Here is a 27,933-nt window from a genome sequence, read left to right on the forward strand (position 1 = left end):
CATCTAATCTTTCAAATAAATGCATTAGTTTTCTTTTTACACATCAGGATATTCACTTTTTAAAGTATACAAAAACATAGCAAATTAACTGATGTACTGCCTAACATAAAAGCAAGTCATAAATGCCACTCGTCACAAATAAAAACCCTTTCCTTGGTGGTTGTTGTTGTTGTTACTGGTAAATGAACAAATTAATCCAAGGACGAAAAGGAAACATTTATACAGGTGTATAAAAGAATAATTATTTGCAAATTTGAGGAACAATTGATTGAACCTGAGAATAGACCATGTTTCCTTTCTCACACATTTTTTGTAAAACATTTTTCTTTTGTTTCTTTCTTTTTTTTGGCACAGGAATGCACCCGTTCACACGTAAAACAACACACACACACGCACGACATTTCTCACAGTGACATTGCACAACATCGATCTTGAAGATGATTTCCGACATACACACCTGTTTGCACGCTTTCCTCCTGTTTCTTTAATGGAGAAACTGCTGGAAAAGCACAGCGGTGAGCATCTCTGATGCGCTTCCTTTCCTGACGATACGCTAAAAACAAATGATAGTCCGTCTATAGGCTAATGCTACCTACATTTAGCACACAGTGTCGTGGTCAACTGCTTCAGGCATCAGTCTGTGTGTTTATGGCAGAAGAGAAGATGAGCCCGCCAGGCATTATATGCTTATTCCTGTGGGCCTGTGCTCCATTATGGCTTATAATGAGCGGATATTCAATGTTCTGTGACTTCTAGCTTATATCTCGCAATTCTGATGGTTTTCTTAGCAATCTGAGGGTGTGTTTACACAACAACAGTGTACTAACAATGGAAAATAATAGTGTGAACATGATTAGAAATGCTGTACTCTGCATCACGTTATAGTTTAGCAGAATGTTTTTCAACATATTTTTAAACTAATAGTTTTTCTAACTAATTTCCTTTGTCATTGCCGTGATGACACTGCATATTATTTAGAAAGATACTAGTATTTAGCTTAAAGTGCAATTTAAAGGCTTAATTAGGTTAATTAGGCAGGTTAGGTTAATTAGGCAAGTCAGTGGATAACAGTGCTTTCTTCTGTAGCCAATTAAAAGTCTTAAAGTGTCTTTAGGTGTCTTAAAGGGGCTTTTTATATTGACCTTGAAGTACTCTACTTACATTTCATCCAACCAAAATTAAGACGTTTAACCTTCAGAAGAAAAAATAGTATTAGAAATACTATGAAAATGTTCTTGCTCTTAAAAATCACTTGGGAAATATGTGAAACGTAATTACAATTTTACAGGAGGGTGAATCCTTTTTAATGTTGCCTTTAAAGTACAGAATTGAGAGCCACACTATATTTCACAGGTCAGAGTTCACCAAGCTTAAATTTTGCAATGCAGCAACATGTGAAACTTGTTGCACGAGCTTGCGTTTCCGGTCTGTTGTGTTTGCTTGAGTATGAATAGATGTCTATGGGGCGAAAAGTCCAGTGTAACCACAGCCTTAAATTGTCTTTAAGTGTCTTAAAGGGGCTATTTATATTGATATTAAAAAAATATTTACTTTCTTATATTCCAACCAAATGTAAAAAAATGAAGACTTTTAGACTCCAGAAGAAAAAAAAAATTGGAAATACTGTGAAAATGTCCTTGCTTTGTTAAAAATCACTTGGGAAATATGTGAAAAATAATTCATTTCACAGGAGGGTGAATAATTCTTTTGTAATAATTTAAACTGTTGGTCTAGGCTTTCTTTTTAAGTTTTCTTTAAAGCATTGTTGGCTTTAAAGTACAGAATTGAGAGCCACACTATATTGAAAAAGGTTTGTGAACAGACAGCAATAGCCAAAACGATCCCTGTTCACACACATAAGTGGACATGGTGTTGTATTGTGCACATCAGGCCAGTAGATGGCGATGTTTAAAACCAACTTTTAAAAGTCTAAACATTTTAACCCCTAAAGCTGCTGTCACATTAGAGTTTGAGCATGCAAAATTCTGTCGTACGGTGCTGCAAAAAGGGACTGGATTGAACAAGATCATTAGACATTAAAACAAGCGAACATTAGTCCATATTTCACCGTTCTATACAGAGAGGTCATGTTTTAATCTTTAATTGGTCTAATGCAGTCTTTTGCTGCGATTATGGAGGTCAGAGTTTACTAAGCTTGAACTTTCCATTGCAGCAAACTGCGAAGCTTGTCGTAAGAGCTCTGTTGCATTCGCTTGCATATGAATGGAAGTCTATGGAGCGAAAAGTGCAGTGTGACCGCCGCTTAACAATACCATTGGCATGTAAATGAGCACGCTGAAATGTTACATTTTTAGTTGAGAACTGTGTTGTGTAAACACCACTAATTCACACTTTTCTTTCCTCAGAAATGCAAATATTTCGGACAAATGCAATTTCGAGTCTAGCATTGCTAACAATTGCGAGTTAATATGCAGTAATTCTTGCAGAATCGCTCAAATATATTCATCTGAAAAGTCTGTGATATCAACTGCGAATCTATAACTTGAATTTTTTTAATTCAACCTTGTTATAAATACGCAATTTCGCGATTCAAGAGATGCAAGATATAATAATCTTGTTATCGGTACGGGCCTGTGCACGACGATGGCTTGAATGAGCGGAAATCCAATGTTTGTCTTGACGTTAAGACACTTATTAAAGCATCTTCAAACAGATTAGGTAGTTTTTAAGACATTCTTCATCTTTTTTTAACCCAAACATCATGTACATTCAAGAAATAGTTCTACTATATCAAAACAACAGATTTTTTTCAGTATTTCACATCATTTACATGGGTTCGATAGAAAGTGGAACTCATAAAATCAGGCGTCGCGGCCGTTTTTTTTTTCTCTCAATGCGAGTGTCACAGTCGCGTCTCCCGCTCCGGGTCATAATCTGTGTTTTGTGGACACTGCTCTGAGTTACAGCTGTTGTTTTCTTCTTTTCTGAGCGCCTGCAGTTCTCCGGCTGCCGCTGATCCTCCGTTCACCATTGTGCTGCGCTCCTGCTTCTGAACGTGCCGTCGCAAAACCAACAACCCCAGGATACACAGGAAGAAGGAAACGGTGCGCAAACCCAACGTCAGGCCCAGATACGCTATCCTGAGGAGAAACACAAGACAGACAAATGACCACAAATACAACTTGTATCATGATATGAGATTTTTGTCATAGTGCACTGCACAGCCCTATTTACAGTTATCTGCCTAAGGGCGCTGCCCGAGGACTGGGTCCCACGGGGCGCTTAATAGGGGCCCCCTAGATGATTTTTCCCGGCCCCGACGATCGCGCAGGCCCCAGGGGGAGGACCCCCTGACCCGCTCTGAGGCAACACTGTCCCCCTGGCTCCCCCTAGTTCCCACCTGTAACTTATTAAGCTGTCTGTGGACATCCCACCTGTAACTAAAGCTGCCTGTGGACAACCCATCTGCAGACAGCCTATTAAAGGTCCACTGAATAAGCTACAAGTGGCATGTGCATTTTCCGAAGATGCGATAGTCGTCAGTGAGGTCCCAAGAGGCCACAACTTTGCTATTTAGCCAATTGTTCCACTTCTGATCATGTTGGATTTTGGTTAAAATGCATCAATAGTGGTATGCAGCCTTTTTTGTTAACTTAAGCACTGACATTCATATTTCTGAACATGATATTTTACCCTGCCACCTGGGGCTTATCTGTCCAGTAGTTTTGTCCTCGTTAGAACGCGGGAAAAGACTTCTGCGGCCTAAAAAAGCACTGTCCACAGAGAGCCTACCCGGGCAAAGTCAAATAAGTTAAAAGTGGGATGTTTTACTTAATTCTTCCACCCAAGTGGTCAAACCTCAACAGATCCCCAAACAAACCTGTGGATGTAGATCCCCACCTCCCCCTGGGTTGCCCCCTGCTGGTAAAACCTCAAAATTCCACTGTCCAGCAACCACCTATTTTAATGAATGGAATAGATTGCTAGATTGCAGGTGGGATGTCCAGATCTCAGCTTCTACAAGGCCTAGCAAGCTGAAACCTGCGTTTCTGTTCTAGTCTGGGCATGCCCTGTCCATGCTGTGAATTTGAAGAAGATTGGAGAAAGTCGAAAATTTGACCCAAAAAATCTATAGTACCCCTTGGGGTTTTTTTGGGTCAAATTTTCAAGTTTTTCCAATCTTCTTCAAATTCGCACCCTAGACAGAGCGTGTCCAGACTAGCACAGAAACGCAGGTTTGGGCTCTCTACTGTGCCCAGAAGCTGAGATATGGACATCGTACGTACAATCTATACGATTGTATGAAATAGGCTGTTCGTGGGCAATGGAATTTCAACGTTTCGACACCTGGAAATGGCCCAGGGGGCTTGCATATCCACCTCAATAGGTTTCTTTGGCACTTTTTTGAGGTTTTGTGGCTCTAGCAGATGGATCAAGAAAAAGCATCCCACCTGCAGCTTATTTGAACAGGCCGAGGTAGGCTGGCTGTGGAGACCCCTGGAAAAGGTCACTGTTCACAGCAGGAACGATTTTGGGGGTTCATTAGAAGGAGCAGAGGGGTCAGGAGGCCCCACCCAACAGTGTTTTGCATGTCAGGGCTCACCAAATGGCTTCTGTGGCCTAAAAAATCACTGTCCACAGAGAGCCTACCTGGGCCCAGTCAAATAAGTTACACATGGGAAGTTTTACTTAATTCTTCCACCCAAGTGGTCAAACCTCAACAGATCCCCAAACAAACCATTGGATGTAGATGCCCACCTCCCTCTGAGTTGCCCCCTGGTGTTAACACCTCGAAATTCCACTGTCCAGCAACCACCTATTTTAATGAATGGAATAGATTGCTAGATTGCCGGTGGGATGTCCAGATCTCAGCTTCTACAAGGCCTAGCAAGCTGAAACCTGCGTTCCTGTTCTAGTCTGGGCATGCCCTGTCCATGCTGTGAATTTGAAGAAGATTGGAGAAAGTCAAAAATTTGACCCAAAAAATCTATAAGGGGTACCCCTTGGAGTTTTTTTGGGTCAAATTTTCAAGTTTTTCCAATCTTCTTCAAATTCGCACCCTAGACAGAGCGTGTCCAGACGAGCACAGAAACGCAGGTTTGGGCTCTCTACTGTGTCCTGAAGCTAAGATATGGACATCCCAAAGACAATCTATCCCAATGTATGAAATAGGCTGTTCGTATGCAGTGGAATTTCAACGTTTTGACACCTGGAAATGGCCCAGAGGGGCTTGCATATCCACCTCAATAGGTTTTTCGGCACTTTTTTGAGGTTTTCCAACTCTAGCAGATGGATCAGGAAAAAACATCCCACCTGCAGCTTATTTGAACAGGCCTTGGTAGGCTGTCCGTGGACACTCCTGTAAATGATCACCATTCACAGCAGGAACAATTTTGGAGTACATAAAGGGGAGCAGAGGGGTCAGGAATCCTTGCCCAGCATTTTTTCCTCCATTAGATCTCACCAAACAACTTCTGTGGCCTAAAAAAGCACTGTCCACAGAGAGCCTACCTGGGCCCAGTCAAATAAGTGACAAGTGGGAAGTTTTACTTAATTCTTCCACCCAAGTGGTCAAACCTCAACAGATCCCCAAACAAACCTTTGGAGGTGGGTTCCCACCTTCCCTTGGGTTGCCCCCTGCTGGTAAAACCTCAAAACTCCACTGTCCAGCAACCACCTATTTTAATGAATGGAATAGATTGCTAGATTGCCGGTGGGATGTCCAGATCTCAGCTTCTACAAGGCCTAGCAAGCTGAAACCTGCGTTTCTGTTCTAGTCTGGGCATGCCCTGTCCATGCTGTGAATTTGAAGAAGATTGGAGAAAGTCGAAAATTTGACCCAAAAAATCTATAAGGGGTACCCCTTGGAGTTTTTTTGGGTCAAATTTTCAAGTTTTTCCAATCTTCTTCAAATTTGCACCCTAGACAGAGCGTGTCCAGACGAGCACAGAAATGCAGGTTTGGGCTCTCTACTGTGTCCAGAAGCTGAGATATGGACATCCCACAGACAATCTATCCCAATGTATGAAATAGGCTGTTCGTGGACAGTGGAATTTTATTGTTTCGACACCTGGAAATGGCCCAGGGGGGCTTGCATATCCACCTCAATAGGTTTCTTTGGCACTTTTTTGAGGTTTTGTGGCTTTAGCACATGGATCAAGAAAAACATCCCACCTGTAGCTTATTTAAACCTGTTAGCCAGCACTCAATTTTGGGGATTTACACCTACCTAAATTTAAATAGTAACAGTTATTGACTCCAGTAAGCTACAAACACAAATTATGTATCATTAGAAGAAGACACTTTGAGCGTTACTGTGGTCAAAGGAGAAGTTGCATGTTGAAAAATAGAAAAAGTTATACATTATGAAGTCATGAGGAAAAAAAAGTATTGTGTTTAATTGTGTTTTTTATGTAGAAACACAGGAAAACATTAATGTAATATCCCAGACAAAATATGACTTGAAAGCCAAGTATTCCATGAGTTTATATTTTAAATTTGATGACGATAGCATGCAAAATGTGATTTCTGTAAAGTTTTCTGAGGCTATGTCGATGTCCTTCTCTCCCTCCCCGTCAGAGGCACTTTCTCAAAAATGATCTTCCCAAAGCTAAAACATTTACAGTTGCTGAATGATTTGGTCTACATTCACAGTTTATGTATCATTGGAAAGAAGACACTCTGGGCTTTATTATCCATCATCCAGTGTTTATAATGCTCTAAATGAAAATAAAATGTTATGGCTGCTTAAGTAATTAATTAAAAAAGTGCACCGGACTAAACATTTTATTATTTCATAAATATGTGAAATCAGTCCTGGATCAACACAGAAATGTAATAGGTCAAAAGCCCACATCTTCTGATTATATGTGTTGAATTTGATGCCAATATCATGCAGAATAAAATTTCTGGAATTATTTTTTCTAAGACAATGTCTTGTGATTTTTTTCTCTCTCCTTGTTTGTGGAGAAGCAGTCTGATGACCACACACACACACACACACACACACTGACGGATTTACACTCCACTATTTTTTAATTGTAAAATAATAAGCAGAAACGTACAGCATGAATGATTTATTTGAGCACAAGTAATACATTGTATAAAATAAGTCTAGTACATATGCAACAAGAAAGTCTTGTACGAGTTGTTGTTCTGCTCTCAGTCACTGGCAGAGGATTCTTCACTCCAGCGCAGAGGTTCATCTACATGACAGAAAAACAGAATTAGGATTCTATTGTAAACGATTGTGTTTCCCCCCCTTAAGTAGCAAACATGAATTACTCTGATGCCCATTTATACATATGCTAATTTATACACATAGCTTAGCTTACAGATGTAACAGCAGCCATTCAGATAAATGGCAAACATACTGCATGATGATGACAAACATTACTGAAAGATTATGGCTAGTGGTTAGAAGTTTACACTTTTAGGCACAAGCAGGCTAAACACAGAAGACCTGAGACGTAAACAACAAGCAATGACTACAATAAGTTACTCACCGTTAGAAAAACTGAAAGTAAGGCTTCATCCATGTCATGTAAGTATTAGCTCTCCTCAGAAATATTCTCCTTTGTTTACTTTTTGCAAACGAGCCGCTCTGCCTGCACTCAATGCAAGGGGCAGGTGCATTGAGTGATGATTGACAGTTTTAGGAGCCAGTAACAGCCAGTAACAGCAAAAAGTGTGCAGTAAGATGAAAATCACGCAGCCATTGGCTAAATTCTCTGTTAGTCAAACTTCGGGGACAAAGGAAGTGCCTGATCGATAGCAATGACAGAGATATGCAGACGGTCAAAACACTCAGCTTTGTTTAGGTTTTAGTAACTATAACTTGGACTTTTTAATTTAGTTTGTGGTCTCATTTTATCTGTAACACTGTAAGCTATGACATCGACTGGTCTTTTTCTCCGAAGACTCTGTTTTCGCATGTAAGTACCATGGTAAAATGGTGTAAAAAATAGGTCTCCGGCAGAAACGGTGACATAAACAAATGAATAACCATCCATAATACAACACTATTGTGTTGGTGGAGGAAATGTGTTTGATGGGACATATTAACTTTCAAAATAAACTGTGTTGAACAGCAATGAATGCGTGTGTGTTGTTATTACATGATATGCACGCCATATCTAATAAGCGTTTTCTCTAAACTTACACAAATTTTGCAAATACATTCTTTATAAGCTTTCCATTGAAAAACAACTAGCTGCAACAGATGCTTAGGGGATGTAGCTTTAAACTGATGTAGAGTTTTTCAAGATTACTCTTGTCCTTTTTGGTGTAATCTATTCATAAACATTGACATGTGAAAAAAACAGCGCCTCAGTGCGTCCTCGGAAGGGGTTAGGTAGGCTGTCCGCGGACACCCCTGTAAAGGATCACCATTCCCAGTAGGAACAATTTTGGGGTTCATTAGAACCCTCACCAAAAGAATTCTGTGGCCTAAAAAAGCACTGTCCACGAACAGCCTACCTGGGCCCAGTCAAATAAGTTACATGTAGGATGTTTTACTTAATTCTTCCAGCCAAGTGGTCAAACCTCAACAGATCCCCAAACAAACCTTTGGAAGTGGGTCCCCACCTCCCCCTGGGTTGCCCCCTGCTGGTAAAACCTCAAAACTCCACTGTCCAGCAACCACCTATTTTAATGAATGGAATAGATTGCTAGATAGCCGGTGGGATGTCCAGATCTCAGCTTCTGCAAGGCCTAGCAAGCTGAAACCTGCGTTCCTGTTCTAGTCTGGGCATGCCCTGTCCATGCTGTGAATTTGAAGAAGATTGGAGAAAGTCGAAAATTTGACCCAAAAAATCTATAAGGGGTACCCCTTGGGGTTTTTTTTGGTCAAATTTTCAAGTTTTTCCAATCTTCTTCAAATTCGCACCCTAGACAGAGCGTGTCCAGACGAGCACAGAAATGCAGGTTTGGGCTCTCTACTGTGTCCAGAAGCTGAGATCTGGACATCCCAAAGACAATCTATCCCAATGTATGAAATAGGCTGTTCATGGGCAATGGAATTTCAACGTTTTGACACCTGGAAATGGCCCAGAGGGGCTTGCATATCCACCTCAATAGGTTTTTCGGCACTTTTTTGAGGTTTTCCAACTCTAGCAGATGGATCAGGAAAAAACATCCCACCTGTAGCTTATTTGAACAGGCCTAGGTAGGCTGGCTGTGGACACTCCTGTAAATGATCACCATTCACAGCAGGAACAATTTTGGAGTACATAAAGGGGAGCAGAGGGATCAGGAATCCTTGCCCAGCATTTTTTCCCCATCAGATCTCACCAAACAACTTCTGTGGCCTAAAAAGGCACTGTCCACAGAGAGCCTACCTGGGCCCAGTCAAATAAGTTACAGATGGGAAGTTTTACTTAATTCTTCCACCCAAGTGGTCAAACCTCAACAGATCCCCAAACAAACCTTTGGAGGTGGGTTCCCACCTTCCCCTGGGTTGCCCCCTGCTGGTAAAACCTCAAAACTCCACTGTCCAGCAACCACCTATTTTAATGAATGGAATAGATTGCTAGATTGCCGGTGGGATGTCCAGATCTCAGCTTCTACAAGGCCTAGCAAGCTGAAACCTGCGTTCCTGTTCTAGTCTGGGCATGCCCTGTCCATGCTGTGAATTTGAAGAAGATTGGAGAAAGTCAAAAATTTGACCCAAAAAATCTATAAGGGGTACCCCTTGGAGTTTTTTTGGGTCAAATTTTCAAGTTTTTCCAATCTTCTTCAAATTCGCACCCTAGACAGAGCGTGTCCAGACGAGCACAGAAACGCAGGTTTGGGCTCTCTACTGTGTTCAGAAGCTGAGATATGGACATCCCACAGACAATCTATCCCAATGTATGAAATAGGCTGTTCGTAGGCAATGGAATTTCAACGTTTCGACACCTGGAAATGGCCCAGAGGGGCTTGCATATCCACCTCAATAGGTTTCTTTGGCACTTTTTTGAGGTTTTGTGGCTCTAGCAGATGGATCAAGAAAAAGCATACCACCTGTAGCTTATTTGAACAGGCCTAGGTAGGCTGGCTGTGGAGACCCCTGGAAAAGATCACCATTCACAGCAGGAACGATTTTGGGGGTTCATAAGAAGGAGCAGAGGGGTCAGGAGGCCCCACCCAACAGTGTTTTGCATGTCAGGGCTCACCAAATGGCTTCTGTCTCCTAAAAAAGCACTGTCCACGAACAGCCTATCTGGGCCCAGTCAAATAAGTTACATGTAGGATGTTTTACTTAATTCTTCCACCCAAGTGGTCAAACCTCAACAGATCCCCAAACAAACCATTGGATGTAGATCCCCACCTCCCCCTGAGTTGCCCCCTGGTGTTAACACCTCAAAACTCCACTGTCCAGCAACCACCTATTTTAATGAATGGAATAGATTGCTAGATAGCCGGTGGGATGTCCATATCTCAGCTTCTACAAGGCCTAGCAAGCTGAAACCTGCGTTCCTGTTCTAGTCTGGGCATGCCCTGTCCATGCTGTGAATTTGAAGAAGATTGTAGAAAGTCGAAAATTTGACCCAAAAAATCTATAAGGGGTACCCCTTGGGGTTTTTTTTGGTCAAATTTTCAAGTTTTTCCAATCTTCTTCAAATTCGCACCCTAGACAGAGCATGTCCAGACTAGCACAGAAACGCAGATTTGGGCTCTCTACTGTGTCCAGAAGCTGAGATTTGGACATCCCAAAGACAATCTATCCCAATGTATGAAATAGGCTGTTCGTATGCAGTGGAATTTCAACGTTTTGACACCTGGAAATGGCCCAGAAGGGGCTTGCATATCCACCTCAATAGGTTTTTCGGCACCTTTTTTGAGGTTTTCCAGCTCTAGCAGATGGATTAAGAAAAAACATCCCACCTGTAGCTTATTTGAACAGGCCGAGGTAGGCTGTCCGTGGACATGCCTGTAAAGGGTCACCATTCCCAGTAGGAATGATTTTGGGGTTCATTAGGGGGAGTAGAGGGGTCAGGAGGCCGTGGGACTTCCAGCCGTTTGGCCCCTAAGGGACCGTTCGAGCCCTGACTTGAGGTTTCGCTACTCTGTGGGGACCGAGAACACTCCTCCGGCCTTTCTATGGCATCTTGGAAACACTTCCTGTGACCTGGCGGGCATGTCCAGGCGCATCCCGGGGCACGATGGTCACTTTGTGCACGATGATGAAAAATAGGTGTTTAGGGTCATTAAAGGCGGAATGAGGAAGAGGAAGGTGAAGAATAGGCAATCAGGGGGATCAGACGGGGGGTCCGGGAGTGACCCACAAAGAGCTTTGGCACCCCCGAAGTTCGCAGCCTAGAGGCGTTTTCAACAACTTACCAACGTTTTAGTAAAAGTGTCAAGTAGTCATTAGATTAAGTGGCTCGTGGAGTCCAAATATTGAGTACGATCCCTCGCACCAACTATGCCTCATCTGGCAACTTATTTCCATGTCAGAATTTCCTCGAACAGCCTAGTTTCCTTTATCAGGATAATGTTTTGATAAATCGTGTATCATATTGTGTCTAGTGCAGAGATGCCTAAACTAGGGCCTGCACACCGAAGTTGGCTCATGGTAACCTTTGATTTGGCCTCACCATCTAAACAGAAGAGATTTAGTATGATGGGAAGGTGGGGGAGATTGTCATTTATAATTTATAATTACCTTTTGTTTGTTTATTTAACTGTTGAGCTACAAAAAAGCCAACTGAAATGAAATGTTTCAATTAAATGTTGTGCATGAACCAGATGTTAAAAAATGTAAATACTGTCAATTGAAGATAGAGGACAATACACAAGGCGGTGCAGCTTGACTCGTACATTCAGGATTGAACATTATTGTGTGATAAATGTGCTTGTTAATGTTTTTATTGTAAGACGTCCATTATAAAATGTAATAAAGTATAATTTTTAATACAATTAAAGTGTTTTTTCTATTTATTTGTAAACATTAATACATTAGGAATTTACCCTTTCAGCTTTAATGGTGCTGTATATTTTCCTTCGGCCCACCACTCTCAATCAAGTTTGGTTTTTGACCCTTTATAGAGGTGCAGAATATATTGTGTAATTTCAATCAATTAATAGTTTATATGACAAAAATCTCATCATGGTACAAGTCATTTCATAAGCTGATAATAACTATATATCGCAATGATTTTTCAATATATTGTTTATTGTCTAGTGAAGGGGTGCCAAACTTTTTCGTATGAAGGGCCAAAAACCAAATATCATTGAGAGCTATAGGCCGAAGGTAAATATACCAAACTATATTACATTAAAGTTGCCATGAGTCATTTATTTCAGAATATTTCAAAATAAACAGAAAACATTTCTTTAAATTGCATTAACTAATGCAGTATAACTCTTTAAATTATAACGTGTTATAATTAAAAACATAAGCAATAACATTTAAAACACACTGGAGCTCAATACTAAAGACAAGCAGAATCTGCCTTTGACCTGATTTGCTCACCAAAGTCTCTGTGTTGTCAGGTGACAGGGTGTAAATTGATCAGATTTAGTGAAAATGTGCACAATTTTATTGAAACATTTCATTTCAGTTAGCTTTTACCAATAAAACAAACAAACAAAGGGTTACATTAAATTTGCATTGACAATCTCGAAACCATCCCCATCCTTCTCTTTGTCTTCTCAGATTGGATGTTGGCCAAATCAAACGTTAGCATGGGCCAGCTTTGGCCCCCGAGCCCTAATTTGGGCATCTCTGGTGTAGTGGGTGCAAGACACTAGAGATGCACAATAAAAAAACTGAAGTATAAACTCATAAATCTGCTTATTCATATGTGATTATATTTATTTAGTATACTTACACACTACAATTGCGTATACTTGTTAATACACATTCATCTTCACGGCAAATGTTTGATTCCAAATGTAGAAATGTATTTGAATAATGCCTTCAGTGTCACACTTTACAATAAGCTTTCATAAGTTAAGTGTATTTACTATCATGAACTAATAAGGAGTCCCTCTAAAGCATTTATTAATGATCAACGTTCAACATTTTAATGCATTAATCAAATCAAAATTTATGCTTGTTCATTTGAGTAAATGCATAATGAACATATATATTTATTAACTAACATGAACACACACACACACTAAGAAATGCTGGCTTATTTAAACCCAAATTTGGATAAAATATGGACTAACCCAAACACTGGGTTAAATTTAGTCATGTTCATTTAATAAAAAGAAATTAACCCAATTAAGAATTGTGTTGGAATAACCCTGCATTTTTAAAGTGCATAAGCAAATACTGTAATAAATGTCTTGATGATTGTTTGTTCACTTTAGTAAATGCATTAATTAATACAACCTTATGTGTGTGCATGTATAAATGGGTAGAATATACACCTGTAGGCCGCGGTGTTGTAGATTCGACAGGCTCCTCTTCCACCACACTTCTTGTGTCCCCATTTCAGACAGGTGGTGTCGATGATGGCCCCGAAATATATCGGAGCTGGAATCCCTGCTGTGGAAGACCAACAAACAAACAAAAGCCCACCGTAACCCAGTGTGTCTTGATGATAAATGACAGTCGGTGTGTTTGAGCAGCGTCTCTCACCCAGAGTACGTGTGGTCAGAGTGTGAAAACCCAACGCTAGAGACTTCAGCTGAGGTTTGATGCATCTGTGGAGAAGAGCACGACAACATCAGCTAGTGAAAGAAGATATATATTTATTTATTTTCCATATATGAAGACAGCAATGCAATGGCTAATTTTTTTATTGTAAATAAATTGTATACAGATTGTGAATGCACTGAGGATTCACCTAACCTAACCACCACTAACACCAGCAGGAGTTTCCATCAGATCAGTCCAGCATTACTGAGAGTGTTTTACCCACAGTAACCCGGTGTTTTCAGACTGGACAGGATTTGTTCTTTGCTGTGTTTCTGCTAACCTAATTTAGCCGGAGGAGCTGAGCATTCCAGCGGCGTCAGCTGACTGAGCTTTGAGGAGCACTGCTAAAGCGCTTTATTTATTACAGCACTGAGCGGAAACCTGTCTCAACTCATTTCACATTCAAGCCACTGACTCTGATGACTGTAAGACAAAGAGTAACAGGGAGAAAATCACATCACACCCGCTTTACATCTGCCTCAGCACGGTCCAACTCATGACTGGACCACAATCTGCAGTGTTTATATGGCGGAAATACAGTATATTAATAATCATTCAGCAAATGGACACACTTATTAGACCAGGATAATGTTTAAATGGACAGCTCACACCAAAAACAAAATAAAAGTCCTCAGGTGGGAATAAATGTTTATGAGTTTCTTTCTTCTGTTGAACACCAAAGGAGATGTTTAGACAAATGCTGAAAGCCTGTAACTATTGACTGCCATAGTAGCAAAAAGTATAGTAACAGTAGTAACATATACCATAGAAACAAAATACTATAGAAGTCAATGGTTACAGGTTTTCAGCATTCAAAGCATACATTAAACAATACACAAAACTAACACCTGTGACTCCTGATGATACACTTATGTCTAATGATGCCAAATGATCAGTCTGTAATAAACACTGTTCAAGCATATTTATATTATGGATAATATATATGCATGATTAACTGCATACTATAATATATATGTGTGTATTATATATAATATATGTGTGTATATTATTCCTCCGGGTGCTCCGGTTTCCCCCACAGTCCAAACAAATGCGCTATAGGGGAATTGGATGAACTAAATTAGCTCTAGTGTCTGTGTGAATGAGTGTGTCTGGATGTTTGTCAGTTCTGGGTTGCAGCTGGAAGGGCATCCGCTGTGTAAAACATGTGCCAGAATAGTTGGTGGTTCATTCAGCTGTGGCGACACCTGATAAATATGCCGGAAAATGAATGAATTAGTAAACAATGCTTTGTGTATTATATGTATTTCTTATGTATAAGTGATGCACAAACACATAGATAGGAACAAAACTACACAAAATTTATTATTTAATATTAAAACTTAATATTTTGTTGCATAGATAATTACTGTATATATAATTCTTACCAAAATATAAAGTTTTTCTCAAATATATGCATGCACGTGTGTATTTATATATACACAATGAATATACACAGTACACGCATATATTACGCCAACACAAACTTTTATTTTGGATGCCATTGTGTTTAATCTGTGCCCAGCACTATAAACAATCGTTATTTTCTAGCTGGACTGATCATTTCACTTCATATGTATCATTCGAAATCAGAGTATTAATTTTGTGTGTCCTGAATGTGTTTTAATTCACAAAAGTGACACCTGAGCATGAGTAAATTACCTGCATATTTTGATTTTCAGGTCAACAATTGCTTTAAGACACTAAAAACACGACTAGAACTACAATAACTAAGACATCTAATACTGTGATTTTAAAAATGTCTGTTTATTTACATCTGTAAATGCCTTTGTTGACTCTCAAAGTGCTTGTAGACATTGCAAAGGATTAAATGAATCAGAAAAACCCAGTCTCAGCTAAAAAATCTACTTATAAACTTATAATTGAGTGTATGGATTATGCATTGAGTGTAATATGCATTGGATTATTGGAAAAATGGGACCTTGCGATTTTTTTTATATAATTATTGTGATATACAGTGCTTGGCGTTATTGACTTCTGCATTTCTCAGTGAATATAGGCAGTGTATGTTGGTGCATTTAAACAAAGCAGATTCATTAAACAGATATATTTATTAAAATACTGTTTTAGTCACAGAACATCTTTATAAATTGAAAGATACAACAATTAAATTCTAGCAAAATATTGCAAAAGTATCTTAAAATCTACACAATATCAACTAAAGTTTTCCATGTTTTGCTTCTCTTGATTTTCCTCTTTTTTAAATGTATTTAATATTTTTCTATAACATATAAATGTGGCTGTGCTAGTTTTTAAAACGTTATATTGTTAGATAAGCTCCAGTTTTGGCTTCAGTACTGACTAATGTAATGTATATGCACAACTATAATATCGTAGAGCTTCCTATAAACAATACGAGTTTAAAAGAGAGACTTGTGAGGGGTGCACTTATATATGCTGAGCACTGTATATATACACAATTTCACCAGACGCTATTTGGAAAGAACTCATTAATGCAGAGTGATTGGGATGATTCTGTAGGGAAGTGAATCATGAATAAAATGTAATAAATTACAAGCAGATACAAAGAAAGCAAAAATAAGAGTGAAATAAGGAATGTTTTGTGGTTTGCAAATATCTTGTGCTTCAATCATTTGGGCATTAAACACATATTCAAATTCTAAACCTTTACTCCATGATCATTAAGCTGTGCAATAAGCTCTGTTTCTCCTGGTAAACTATAATCCTCATTGCACTATTGCTGGATGTGCACATTGCCATATCGATGCTGAAACCATATATTGTGCAGCCCTATCAGACACTGACCTGATGAGCAGCATGTATCCTGGCGTTCCTCCTAGTGATATAATGAAGGAAGTGATGACGGACAGAGCCAGGAAGTACGGGAAAATGCGATGGCAGCTTTCTCTGTTGTTGCATTGGCCTGCGGTGGCTGTCTGATTCCCCACTCCTATACAACTGCACTGCTCAAACACCTGCAACACACACAAGAACACGCTTTTAAAATCATCTATCAAGCTATATTAGGGGCGTCACGGTGGCTTAGTGGTTGGCACTGTCCCCTCACAGCAAGGAGGCTGCTGGTTTGAGTCCCGGCTGGATCAGTTGGCATTTCTGTGTGGAGTTTGCATGTTCTCCCCCGTGTTGGTGTGGGTTTCCCCCAAAGTCCAAACACATGCGCGAATTGATGACCTAAACTGACCATAGTGTATGGGTGTGTGTGTGAATGAGTGTGTGCTGGGTTGCAGCTGGAAGGGCATTCGCTGTGAAAACATATGCTAGATAAGTTGGCGGTTCATTCCACTGTGGCGACCCCTGATTAATAAAGGGACTAAGCCGAAAAGAAAATGAATGAATGAAATCATCTAATCCTGTGATGTGACTATTGCGGATGCACACACTGCGATATCCATGCTCAAACCATATATTGTTCAGCCCTAGTGTGCTCTGTGTTTGACCCGTGGTTCAGTCTGAAGTTACGCCACTCTTTTGTTTAGTAGCAGGTCAGAGACGCAGCACATAACAGATGCTGGAGATATGAAACACACACACACACACAGAGGATGAGAAGCGGAAACCAGCGTCTGCGCATTAAAATACCTCAGCCTTTCAGATGCACTGAAACACACGCAAAAATAAAACCTGCTCTCCTCAAAGACAGACGGGGAAGGAAGTTTCAGAGAAGCCCAAAAATTCAAGCTGGCCTTTGAGCTGCAGACAAACAGGTAGTGCACACACCCTTCAGGGAGCGCTGGGAAAAAGCCCAGTTCAAGAGCACCACATTGTGTCTTTGAAGAAAAAAGGACAACAAACACACACACCATTGTTTCAGGATCACGCTCACCGTGTCCATTCCTGAGCCGTGGGACGTCCGGCATCCAGCCAGGCACGGGGACACGTAGGTGAGGCCGTCTTCTCCGCACACCGGGTCCCAGTTTTTTTCAGGACAATGACAGGCTGCGTTGCAGGACGCTCGCAGAGAGCCGTCCGCCATAAACAGACTCTCCGTCCTGATGGACACACAAGCATTAGCGAAGCAATTATTAATTTTTCCTCTAATGCCTATCAGCAGCATTGGCGATATTCACAGCAAAACCTATGCTAAATATACAGCCCTGCTGAAAAATCCAGCTTAAACCAGCCTAGGCTGGTTGGCTGGTTTTAGCTGGTTGACCAGCCTGGTTTTAGAGGGCTTTTTGGCCATTTCCAGGCTGGTTTCCAGCCATTTCCAGCCTGGTCTTAGCTGGTCAGGCTGGAAAATGACCATCTAAAACCAGTTAAAACCAGCTTGACCAGCCTGGTTTAAGCTGGATTTAGCTGGTTTTGGCTGGACTCCCAGCTTGGCTAGGCTGGTCAAGCTGGTTTTAGCTGGTCATCTCCCAGCTAAGACCAGGCTGGAAATGGCTGGAAACCAGCCTGGAAGTGGCCAAAACCCCTCTAAAACCAGCCTGGTCGACCAGCTAAAACCAGTCAACGAGCCTAGGCTGGTTTAGGCTGGATTTTTCAGCAGGGAGGGTGTGCCATTTATATGGATACCCCTAATAAAATGGGAATGGTTGGTGATATTAATGTCCTGTTTGTGGCACATTAGTATATGTGAGGGGCAAACTTTTCAAGATGGGTGACTTTTGAAGTCGGCCATCTTGGATCCAATTGTCTATGGTGTGAAGATACAAGATGTGCAGCACCTGAAACTACGCATACTGGAAGTCTGTGCTGGCATTTCTCCTGCGGTGTTGCTATCAGTGTGTGAAGAGTGGGAGAAGAGGGTTGCATTGACAATCCAACACAATGGGCAGCACATTAAACACATTTTATAAGTGGTCAGAAACTTGTAAATAACTCATGAAAGAACAAAGTTATGTTAAAACCAAGAGCACCATTGTTTTTCTTGTAAAAGTCCCAGTATGTTTGATGTGTCAAATGACCCTCTTCCTATTGAAAAAAAAAAGTTGGATCCAAGATGTCCGACTTTAAAAATGGCCACCATGGTCACCACCCATCTTGAAAAGTTTGCCCCCACAAGCAGACATAATATCATCAACCATTCCCATTCTAATAATGTGCATCCATATTAATATCCCACCCTGTAGAATATATAACATGCATTGATATCGGTTTCTTAAAACTCATTCACTACAGAAAGCATACAAATAACAACAACAACAGTCATCTACAATCTTTTACTATGATTAATGATAAATATTTTAAAATTCCTCCTTTTGAAACAATCCCCTTAAAGTATTTCCTGAATTAAAAATGTTCTCTGATTTCATTTAAAATACGCATATATTTCATCATCAAAATACTCTTACACACACTGTAAAAAATGCAGGGGTCCACACAACTCCTTCATGGTGACCCAACACACATTACTCAACACTTTTAACAAATTTATGTGGGTTGAACATAAAGGAAATCTCAAGGATTGAGTTGTTTTAGCTGATTTTACATCCTTGATAAACTCTCCGACTTGCACTGCTCTCTGGAGCTACGAGCACATGGCAGCGCGCGTGTGTGTGTGTGTTGCTGTGTGGCTGTGTGTGTGTGTGTTGCTGTGTGTGTGCGTATGGCTGTGTAGTCAGGTGATGTGCGTTTTCAGTGGTCGGAGGGCTGTTCAGAAATGCTAGGTAAAACACAGTTTTCGTTCTAAAATGCCATTTTTTTCATGAGTATTTATTTATTGCAGAACAAAACCAGCAGTATTTTTTAGTTCAATAAGCCACATTTTACCCGCTGGGAATAAGGGTTCATGCCATATTTTAAATATAACCTTCTTGGCTGCAGTTAGTGCAGTATGAAATATCCTGCGTTGGGAAGTGTTTAGGTTTAGATCATAATCATCATTCAATAGACAAATATTAGGGTATTTGGGAATGAACATCTCACACAATTCTGAAATAGTTTGAAATACCTTATCCCAAAATGTACTGATAAGTGGACATTCAAAAAACTAAAATGCCATTTTAATACTAAGACGTATTAGTTTAAACGGGGCCTGAGTGTGTATTTTTCGCGAGCGGGTTTTTGACGGGGGCAGGGCGGAGGATCGTCGATGCCGGCTCAGCATCGTGTTGTCTATTAGCCATCGGCGATGGACGAGTCCATAGTGCACCAGAGCCCGAAACTGAAGACACAACGCCACTTTAGAGCACTCACACTTGTCAAATAAACCAGGAAATGCCCCCGGACATGGTTTAGATGGCCTAGTGTGAGTACACCCCTAATGCATTGCATAAATATTTGGAAAATGACAATGAAAAAAAGTCATAAGCTGAACTAATCAAACTATTTAAACTGCAATAAGTGCTAAATGGACGGTCACTGTGAAACATGCTGGGTTCAAAACACAATTTATAGATGTTTTTAAAACACAAATTGATAAAGCTAACTTAATTGTGTTAAAAATTTTAAGTTGATTGAACATAAAACAATTAAGTTAATTAATCTTGAGTACTGTGTTGATTTAGCTCATTATGAATATTAGTTTATGAATAAGTAGTTTGAACAAGCAGCATTTGTTTGAGTGTAGGATGTGGCAAGAGCAGGTAAACTAGCACACATTCACACCATACAGTATTTATCCAGCTGACCCCGGGTCAGAAGCAAACTGAAGCTTTTATCGTACCCGTTGTAGGACATGGTGATTCCAGCCACGCTGGCGTTTTCACAGCCCATGCTGAAGAAGAAGAGAGACAGAAAATAGCCCAGCAGAGACGTTCCCAACGCAAACTTGGCTGCTCCCATGATGCTCAGCTTGAACTTCTTCATGATCACGCCGCCCGAAAACATTCCCAAGGCTACGGCTGGGATGTTGATAACTCCTGAAAAAACAGACGGCATCAGGAAAACCCGGATCAAAGCAGCAACAAAGGCTCAGGAATACAAAACAGGCCTATTTGTTTTCCCTCCGGTCTGATTTCCAAAAACCCTGATGCCGTTTCCACAAATGCACACAATGCATACGTTGTCTGCTGATATTATTGTTGGATTTCTTTCCCTTTCATATGCGGTCATCGTTTATGTCACACTGTGATTTAACCCAGTGTGCAAACCTCCAGATTTGATATCAAAACCCTAGACTAATATTTAGCACACATTAATAAAATCCCTGTGATCCAATGAAAACATGACACCGCATTAAACCCTGCACTGTGAACTCTGATACATCACATGTTGGATTACAGCAGAAAAAAAGACACTTGATAAGATCCAAGACCTGTCAAACACACACACTTAATGCAACATTACACTTCACTGAACATGTCCACATAGACATCACCTATATACTGTATAACTGCAGGTTAACTATGCTTATACACTCTAAAAATGGTTGAGTTCAAAATATTTGGTGCATTGTTGGGTTACATTCAACCTTTATTGGGTTATTTATTAATAACTCAACCAGTTAGATTAAATATTTGGTGCTTTGGTGGGTTATTCTTAACCTATATTTGGTTATTTATTAATAACTCAACCAGTTAGATTAAATATTTGGTGCTTTGATGGGTTATTCTTAAACCTTTATTATGTTATTTATTAATAACTCAACCAGTTAGATTAAAAATTTGGTGCTTTGTTGGGTTATTTTTAACCTTTATTATGTTATTTATCAATAACTCAACCAATTAGATTAAATATTTGGTGCTTTGTTGGGCTATTTTTAACCTTTATTGGGTTATTTATTAATAACTCAACCAGTTAGATTAAATATTTGGTGCTTTGTTGGGTTATTTTTAACCTTTATTATGATATTTATTAATAACTCAACCAGTTAGGGTAAATACTTGGTGCTTTCTTGGGTTATTCTTTGGTGAGTGCTGTCTAACAGGTTAGGGGGGCTATTAAGGCTATTAATATTGAAAAAAAAATTTAAAAACTGCTTTTATTCTAGCCAAAATAAAGCAAATCAGACTTTATCCAAAAGAAAAAACATTGTAGGCAATACAGTAAATAATTCCAGAATCATTTGGGAAATATTTATTAATAATAATTCACAGGAGGGTGAATAATTCTGACTTTAACTATATATAATAACTGTTAAAAGCTATTAGTCACTAATTAATTAATTAAAGCTATTAGTAATGATTTTAATTGTAATGCAATAATGTGCATCTTTTGTAAAGCTACTTGAAATAATAATTATGTTGAAAAGCGCTATAGAAATAAACTTGAGTTGAATTGACAAGTGTGTGTTTGAAAGAGGAGGACGAACCCATGAGGAAGTTGGCTTTGGATGCGGACTGTCCGTAATGCTGCTCGATGTATTTTGGTTTATATGTGACCATGCCGATCAGTGAGTTGAACTGGATGATGGTCACGCACAGATACAGAAAGTAGACCGGGTTTCCCAGGAGAGACCTCAGTGTGGGCAAAAAGTCTGGAAATAACAAAAGCAGAGCGTGTTACACATTCAGGTCAGTGTAGATTTCTTTTAATTTCAATAATGCATAGTTTGTAGTAATAAACTGTGTACACAGCACTTGTATATCTCTAACAAATCTGTACATACAATTCAACTATCTACAATTCAATTCATCTATCTATCTATCTATCTATCTATCTATCTATCTATCTATCTATCTATCTATCTATCTATCTATCTATCTATCTATCTATCCATCCATCCATCCATCCATCCATCTATCATCCATCCATCCATCCATCCATCCATCCATCCATCCATCCATCCATCCATCCATCCATCCATCTATCTATCTATCTATCTATCTATCTATCTATCTATCTATCTATCTATCTATAATCCATCCATCCATCCATCCATCCATCCATCCATCCATCCATCCATCCATCCATCCATCCATCCATCCATCCATCCATCCATCCATCCATCCATCCATCCATCCATCCATCTATCTATCTATCTATCTATCTATCTATCTATCTATCTATCTATCTATCTATCTATCTATCTATCTATCATTTTATGCTGTGTAAAAACATTGCTTTGTTTCTTACGCACTTGTGTAATCATTTCACTGCAAAAATGTGTTTTTTAAACAGGTATTTGTGTCTTGTTGTGTCTTGTTTTCCCACAGAATATCCACACATACATAAATCATATAAGTTTCCTTGGGAAGCAAAAAGACATATAGATATACGTGCATAAAAAGTCTTTTTGTTTCTCAAGTAAATGCATCTGATATATAAAATCTTCATTTTTAACTTCCTAAAAAATAACACCCAGTGTAAAGGTTGATATATTATTGCTACAGTTGTAATGACATTATAATGACCTCGATGTCAGAAATCTGAACTCTTTACTCTTCCAGTGAACTTGAGGCGCTTTACCTTTGGCCATTTCCAGGAAGTTAGCCGGCTCGTCTGCCTGGTATTTGTGCTCCAGCAGAGCCGAGTCTTTGATGAAGCTGTTGCGCTCCGGAGAGTATTTGCTCAGTCTTCTCTCTGGCAGTGGCAAAGACTTGGGCAGGAACCAGAAGGGCACGGCTGAAAGCAGGGTAATGAATCCGGCAATCAGGTAGCCTAGCCACCAGGCGCCGACCCAGCGCGCGTCTCCTGGAGTGATGCTGATGCTCTCTGGGAGGACAGAAAAACACAGTATAAATTAATAATAATTAATAATAAATAATGAATTAATTAAAAAATAAAGTAAATACAATTAAAAAAAATTATCAAATTATTTAATTTTATTATTTTAATTATTTAATTATATTATTAAATTAAATTAATTAAAAATTATAAAAAATCTTTTTTAATAAAATAATAAATTAATTAAATGAAACAAAGTAAATGAAGTTTAACATTTTTTATTTAATATAAATAAAAAATTAAATAAAATAAAAAACAATAAAATGTAATTAAATAAAATAAAATAATAAAATAAAATTTAAATAATAATAAAACAATATAAATAAAATGAAAACAAAACAAAACAAAACAAAATAAAACAAAATAAAAATAAAATAAAACAAAACAATAAAATAAAATAAAAATAAATTAATAAAACAAAACAAAATAATAAAATAAAATTAAAATTTAAAGAATAAAATAAAATAAAATAAAAAACAAAACAAACAAAAAAGACCAGCGTATATATGTGTATATATGTGTGTGCATAAAAATTACACATACTTAACAATAAGGTTAATGTTAGTTAGTATTTTAATGTGTACAGCATTTATTAACCATAGTTCAACATTTACTAATGCATTACTAAAACCTAAAGTGCTTGTTAACGTAAGTCAATGCACTGTGAGTTAACATGAACTAACAATCAACAACCTTTTCCCTTTAATTAGCACTAACATCAATAAATACCGTAATGCATTGCTCAGTATTTATGCTAAGGCTAGTTAAAATGATTGTACCTTTAATTTAGTTTTTTTCTTGGCACTAACAATGACTATACAGACCTTTACATTTGTGTTATTTCTTAAAATACCAAATGTTATTTGAACCATTAAAGTGAATGATTTACCTGCTTTTAATGCACTTTCTCTGCATATAAAATGATTTTAGTAAATGCAATATAATGCAGACACCATTCTACAACACAGACTGACTAGTTCTTATGGTCTAGAAATCTCTGTATAAGCAGAATCTATGCTCATGATACAGATGATGCTGTCTTTGCTTTGTTTTAATGGCTCATTTAACAAAACTAATGGTGAAACTATGCATTGAGTTATGCGATATAGTTTTTATTGGCTGAAACTTGTATACATAATATCTCAGGGCTTTAGGGCGTAACGTAACGCTGTATTACCCATAAAGCAATGGCCTGTGTCTGCAGCACGCCTTAATTCACATACAAACCTAAACTTTGCCTAAGCCAAAAAACATTCTGGAGGCAATCGGTTTTATACATCATTATCTGGACGCACACATCTAATATTAATGCAGCGCAATTTAAGCGTATTACATATTTCAGCTTATGTTCACCTCTCGGTCTCTTTTTTGGGTGTGCGTCTCATCTGAAACAGCTGTTGGATAAACCACAGCTTAATATTTATGAAGCTTTACATCGTGCGCAGTCAACTAAAGAGTGCATATGAATGCCAAAAACACACTCAGATCCAACATAAACAGCCTCCGCAGCTTTCAAACAAAAAGCAACAGGGTTTCTGATTTCCCCCTGCTTTTGTTCTGAATGCAAACACAATATGAATAATGGCTGGATTTCCTCCAGAGTCCGTCAGTTTTACTATTAAGCACTCCTTTAAAAGCCTTTTCGTATTTATGAATCCCAAATGAGTCAAAATACACTCAAATGAACAGAATAATATGCTTCTCTCTGTCTCTCTGTTCAAGCTAATTGAGTCCCACACAGTGTAAAAAGAACCCATACATTTGACATAAACAGATTAGTGCAGTCGATTCTACATAGACGATATTAAAACAATTAAACTAGCACAAACATTTAGTTGTATATGAAATAAAACAACAGTAAACAGAGTAATAGGGTGATTCTAGAACAAATGTGCATATTTAAGATAATATTTTAATTGTTTTCCTAGAAATAAAAACATTAATGAAAATGTTTTGACTATTATCACAATTTATATCACTTAAAATAATCTTTGTATGCATGTTTAGGGACATTTTTGTCTTGAAATATTCACTTTAAGACTCCCATTGTACCGATTGTTGGCTTTCTCTGCCTGAATTATGCTTTTAGTTTCAATTATCTAGTCTAATAAGTCTAATCTTCTTCATCTGTTTCCTTTACTAAGTTCAATGAACATTTGCATGACATATCTATTTTCTGTATTATTTGTAATTTCAGTAATGTAATGTGTATTTATATAGCGCATTTATTGTGTATGGCCATACACCCGAAGCGCTTCACAATTATGAGACGGGTCTCTCCACATAACCACCAGTGTGCAGCATCCACTTGGATGATGCGACGGCAGCCACAGGACAACGGCGCCAGTGCGCTCACCACACACCAGCTATTGGTGGAGTGAAGAGACGGTGAAAGAGCCAATTTGGTGGATGGGGATAATTGGGAGGCCATGATCGAGAGGTCCGATAGAGGGACTTTGGCCAGGACACCGAGGTTACACCCCTGCTCTTTACAAGAAGTGCCATGGGATTTTTTAATGACCACAGAGAGTCTGGACCACGGTTTAACGTCTCATCCGAAAGATGGCGCCCACTGACAGTGTAGTGTCCCCTTCACATTTACCAGGGCATTAGGACTAGGATTGAGCGCCCCCTGCTGGCCTCTCTAACATAACTTAGCAACCTAGTGTTCCCAAGTGGTCTCCCATTCAGGTACTGACCAGGCAGTAATAATGAAACACATTTTGTGTCTGTCTATGTCAAGGGTGTCCAAGCTCAGTCCTAGAGGACCGGTGTCCTGCAGATTTTAGTTCCAACCCCGATTAAACACACCTGAACCAGCTAATCAAGCTCTTTCTAGGTACACTAGAAACTTTCAGGGAGGCGTGTTGAACGGAGTTGGAGCTAAACTATGCATGGCCATGACCGTGCTCTAGTTTAATTTTATATACTAAAATTTTCTTCTCGGTTGAAAATCATTTGAGAAATGTTTGCAACAGAATTATTATTGCACAGAAGGGAAAATAATTTTCCTCTTAACTGTAAATGTGACAATTATCTAAGGGAATAACCGTGAAGTAGCACTGGTGCAGTTCAAGCTTAATGTCTCTGAACTCAGTGACTCTTGTAGGGAACGCTGCTGTGCTTCACTCACCCATGTTGACAAACCCAATGTCCACGTATATCTTGGCACAGACGGAGCCCAGCAGATACCCGAAAACCGGCCCGATGACGGAGATAGTCTGGACACATCCTGAAGCAGACGGGACAGAAATCGATTATTAGCGGACTCGAGTCTGTGCCGCTTACCAAGAAAAACAAAGCTCTCTAGCAAGAACAATCAATACAGGCCAAAGCAGTTCCACATCACACTAAATCACATCTTCATCATGCATTACTGTCATGCCTTCAGAAGATTAGAGCTAGCATTGAAAAATAAGTTTGAGATCTGTTAAATATCATAAATAGCCATATTTATGGATAATGGATATGATATTGCTACATAATACACATGTTGGATGTAAAATTATAGACTTATAATTATGCATTTAATCATCCAACGTGATTTACAATAGTAATATCTGTCTGAAAGCCTTTAGTATGTTTTAAAAAAAAGATTACACTGGCTAACAAGCTAGGAAGCTAAGTAGATATAAAATAAGTGCAGCAACATAAGTAGATATGGATATTCATGCATATAGAAATAATAATGCTACATAATACACACCGTGGATGTACAATTCATGTCTAAGTAGACTTATAGTTATGCATTTTGTTATCCAAAGTGATTTACAAAAGTAATATATGTCTGAAAGCCATTAAAAGCCGGCTAACAAGCTAGAAAGCTAACTAAATATTAAGTGCAGCTACATAAATATATATATATATATATATATATATATATATATATATATATATATATATATATATATATATATATATATATATATATATATATATATATATATATATATATATAATACAATAATGCTACATAATACACACTGGGGATGTACAGTTCATGTCTAATTAGAGTTATAGTTGTGCATTTTGTTATCCAACGTGATTTACAAGTGTGGGACAAACTAATATCAGTCTAAAAGCCATTAACATTTGTTAAGAAAAATGATTACACTGGCTGACAAGCTAGAAAGCGAACTAAATATTAAATAAGTACAGCTACCTATGTGGATGTATAAGCAAAACAGATTTAGCTAAAGAAACTTTGCTGCTTGACTGCAATGTTTAAAGCAGTTACAGCATGATTTATCAAACTGCTAGCATATTTTAACATGTTTCTAGCGCAGTTTAGAAAGTAATGTGTATGTATATAGTGCATTTATAGTTATTTTAACAGGATACTTAAAGCCTTTAACACATTTCTGACATGTTTGTAAGCATGCAGGTTAGCAAATTCTAACATGCAAACATGAGCTAATATTTTGCAATCATGTTTCTGACTAGATGCTAGCATGTTTTTAGGTGTGTATGTGATGCTAGCATGTTTTAACAAGGTGTCAGAGTGTGCTATGATGTTTCCATAAGTTTACTTTTTAACATGTTGTAAATGTTTCTAGCATGCTAACCAATGTAGAAAGCTGCGTTCTCCTCCAGAGCGTGATCATCGATGTAGGAGATTCCCAGCGGCTGCACTGGAGTCTCTCCAATCCCACGCAGGATATTCCCCAGAAACACATAAATCCACATCGACAACCGAGACTCGTGTTCACAGCCTGAGGAGGAAGAGGAAAGAGCGGGAAGAGGAAGAAGAAGAGAAGGAAGATACAATTAGGAAGAGGAAAGAGGAAAAG

The 27,933-nt window shown here is 38.7% G+C and overlaps 1 protein-coding gene and 1 long non-coding RNA gene across 8 annotated transcripts in view; one reads left to right on the forward strand and one right to left on the reverse strand.

The window, feature by feature from the left end:
* Positions 1–1,114: 1,114 nt before the first annotated feature.
* On the forward strand, positions 1,115–6,893 carry LOC141381554 (uncharacterized). Its single transcript, XR_015482409.1, has 2 exons — positions 1,115–4,196; positions 5,059–6,893. It is a non-coding gene; the product is annotated as an uncharacterized LOC141381554 (long non-coding RNA).
* slco1c1 (solute carrier organic anion transporter family, member 1C1) overlaps positions 1,632–27,933 on the reverse strand; it is a 72,470-nt gene continuing 46,168 nt past the window's right edge. For 3 of the 7 annotated variants that reach the window (XM_087247109.1, XM_087247110.1, XM_087247111.1), the window contains exons 6-15: positions 27,709–27,855; positions 26,277–26,375; positions 22,886–23,131; positions 21,789–21,953; positions 20,202–20,397; positions 17,418–17,583; positions 16,379–16,548; positions 13,535–13,599; positions 13,324–13,441; positions 1,632–3,101 (exon numbers count right to left, since the gene is read on the reverse strand). In XM_087247109.1, coding sequence (XP_087103235.1) covers positions 2,864–3,101; positions 13,324–13,441; positions 13,535–13,599; positions 16,379–16,548; positions 17,418–17,583; positions 20,202–20,397; positions 21,789–21,953; positions 22,886–23,131; positions 26,277–26,375; positions 27,709–27,855 — 1,610 coding nt within the window. In that variant the 3' untranslated portion in view covers positions 1,632–2,863. Of the gene's footprint in view, positions 3,102–7,022; positions 7,167–13,323; positions 13,442–13,534; positions 13,600–16,378; positions 16,549–17,417; positions 17,584–20,201; positions 20,398–21,788; positions 21,954–22,885; positions 23,132–26,276; positions 26,376–27,708; positions 27,856–27,933 lie in introns of those variants that run through there. The other 4 variants (XM_087247112.1, XM_087247113.1, XM_087247114.1 and 1 more) reach the window with 2 other exon arrangements.

The sequence above is a fragment of the Danio rerio genome, chromosome 4 (assembly GCF_052040795.2).
Source record: "Danio rerio strain M-AB ecotype USA chromosome 4, GRCz13ab, whole genome shotgun sequence".
NCBI classification, from domain to species: Eukaryota; Metazoa; Chordata; class Actinopteri; order Cypriniformes; family Danionidae; genus Danio; species Danio rerio.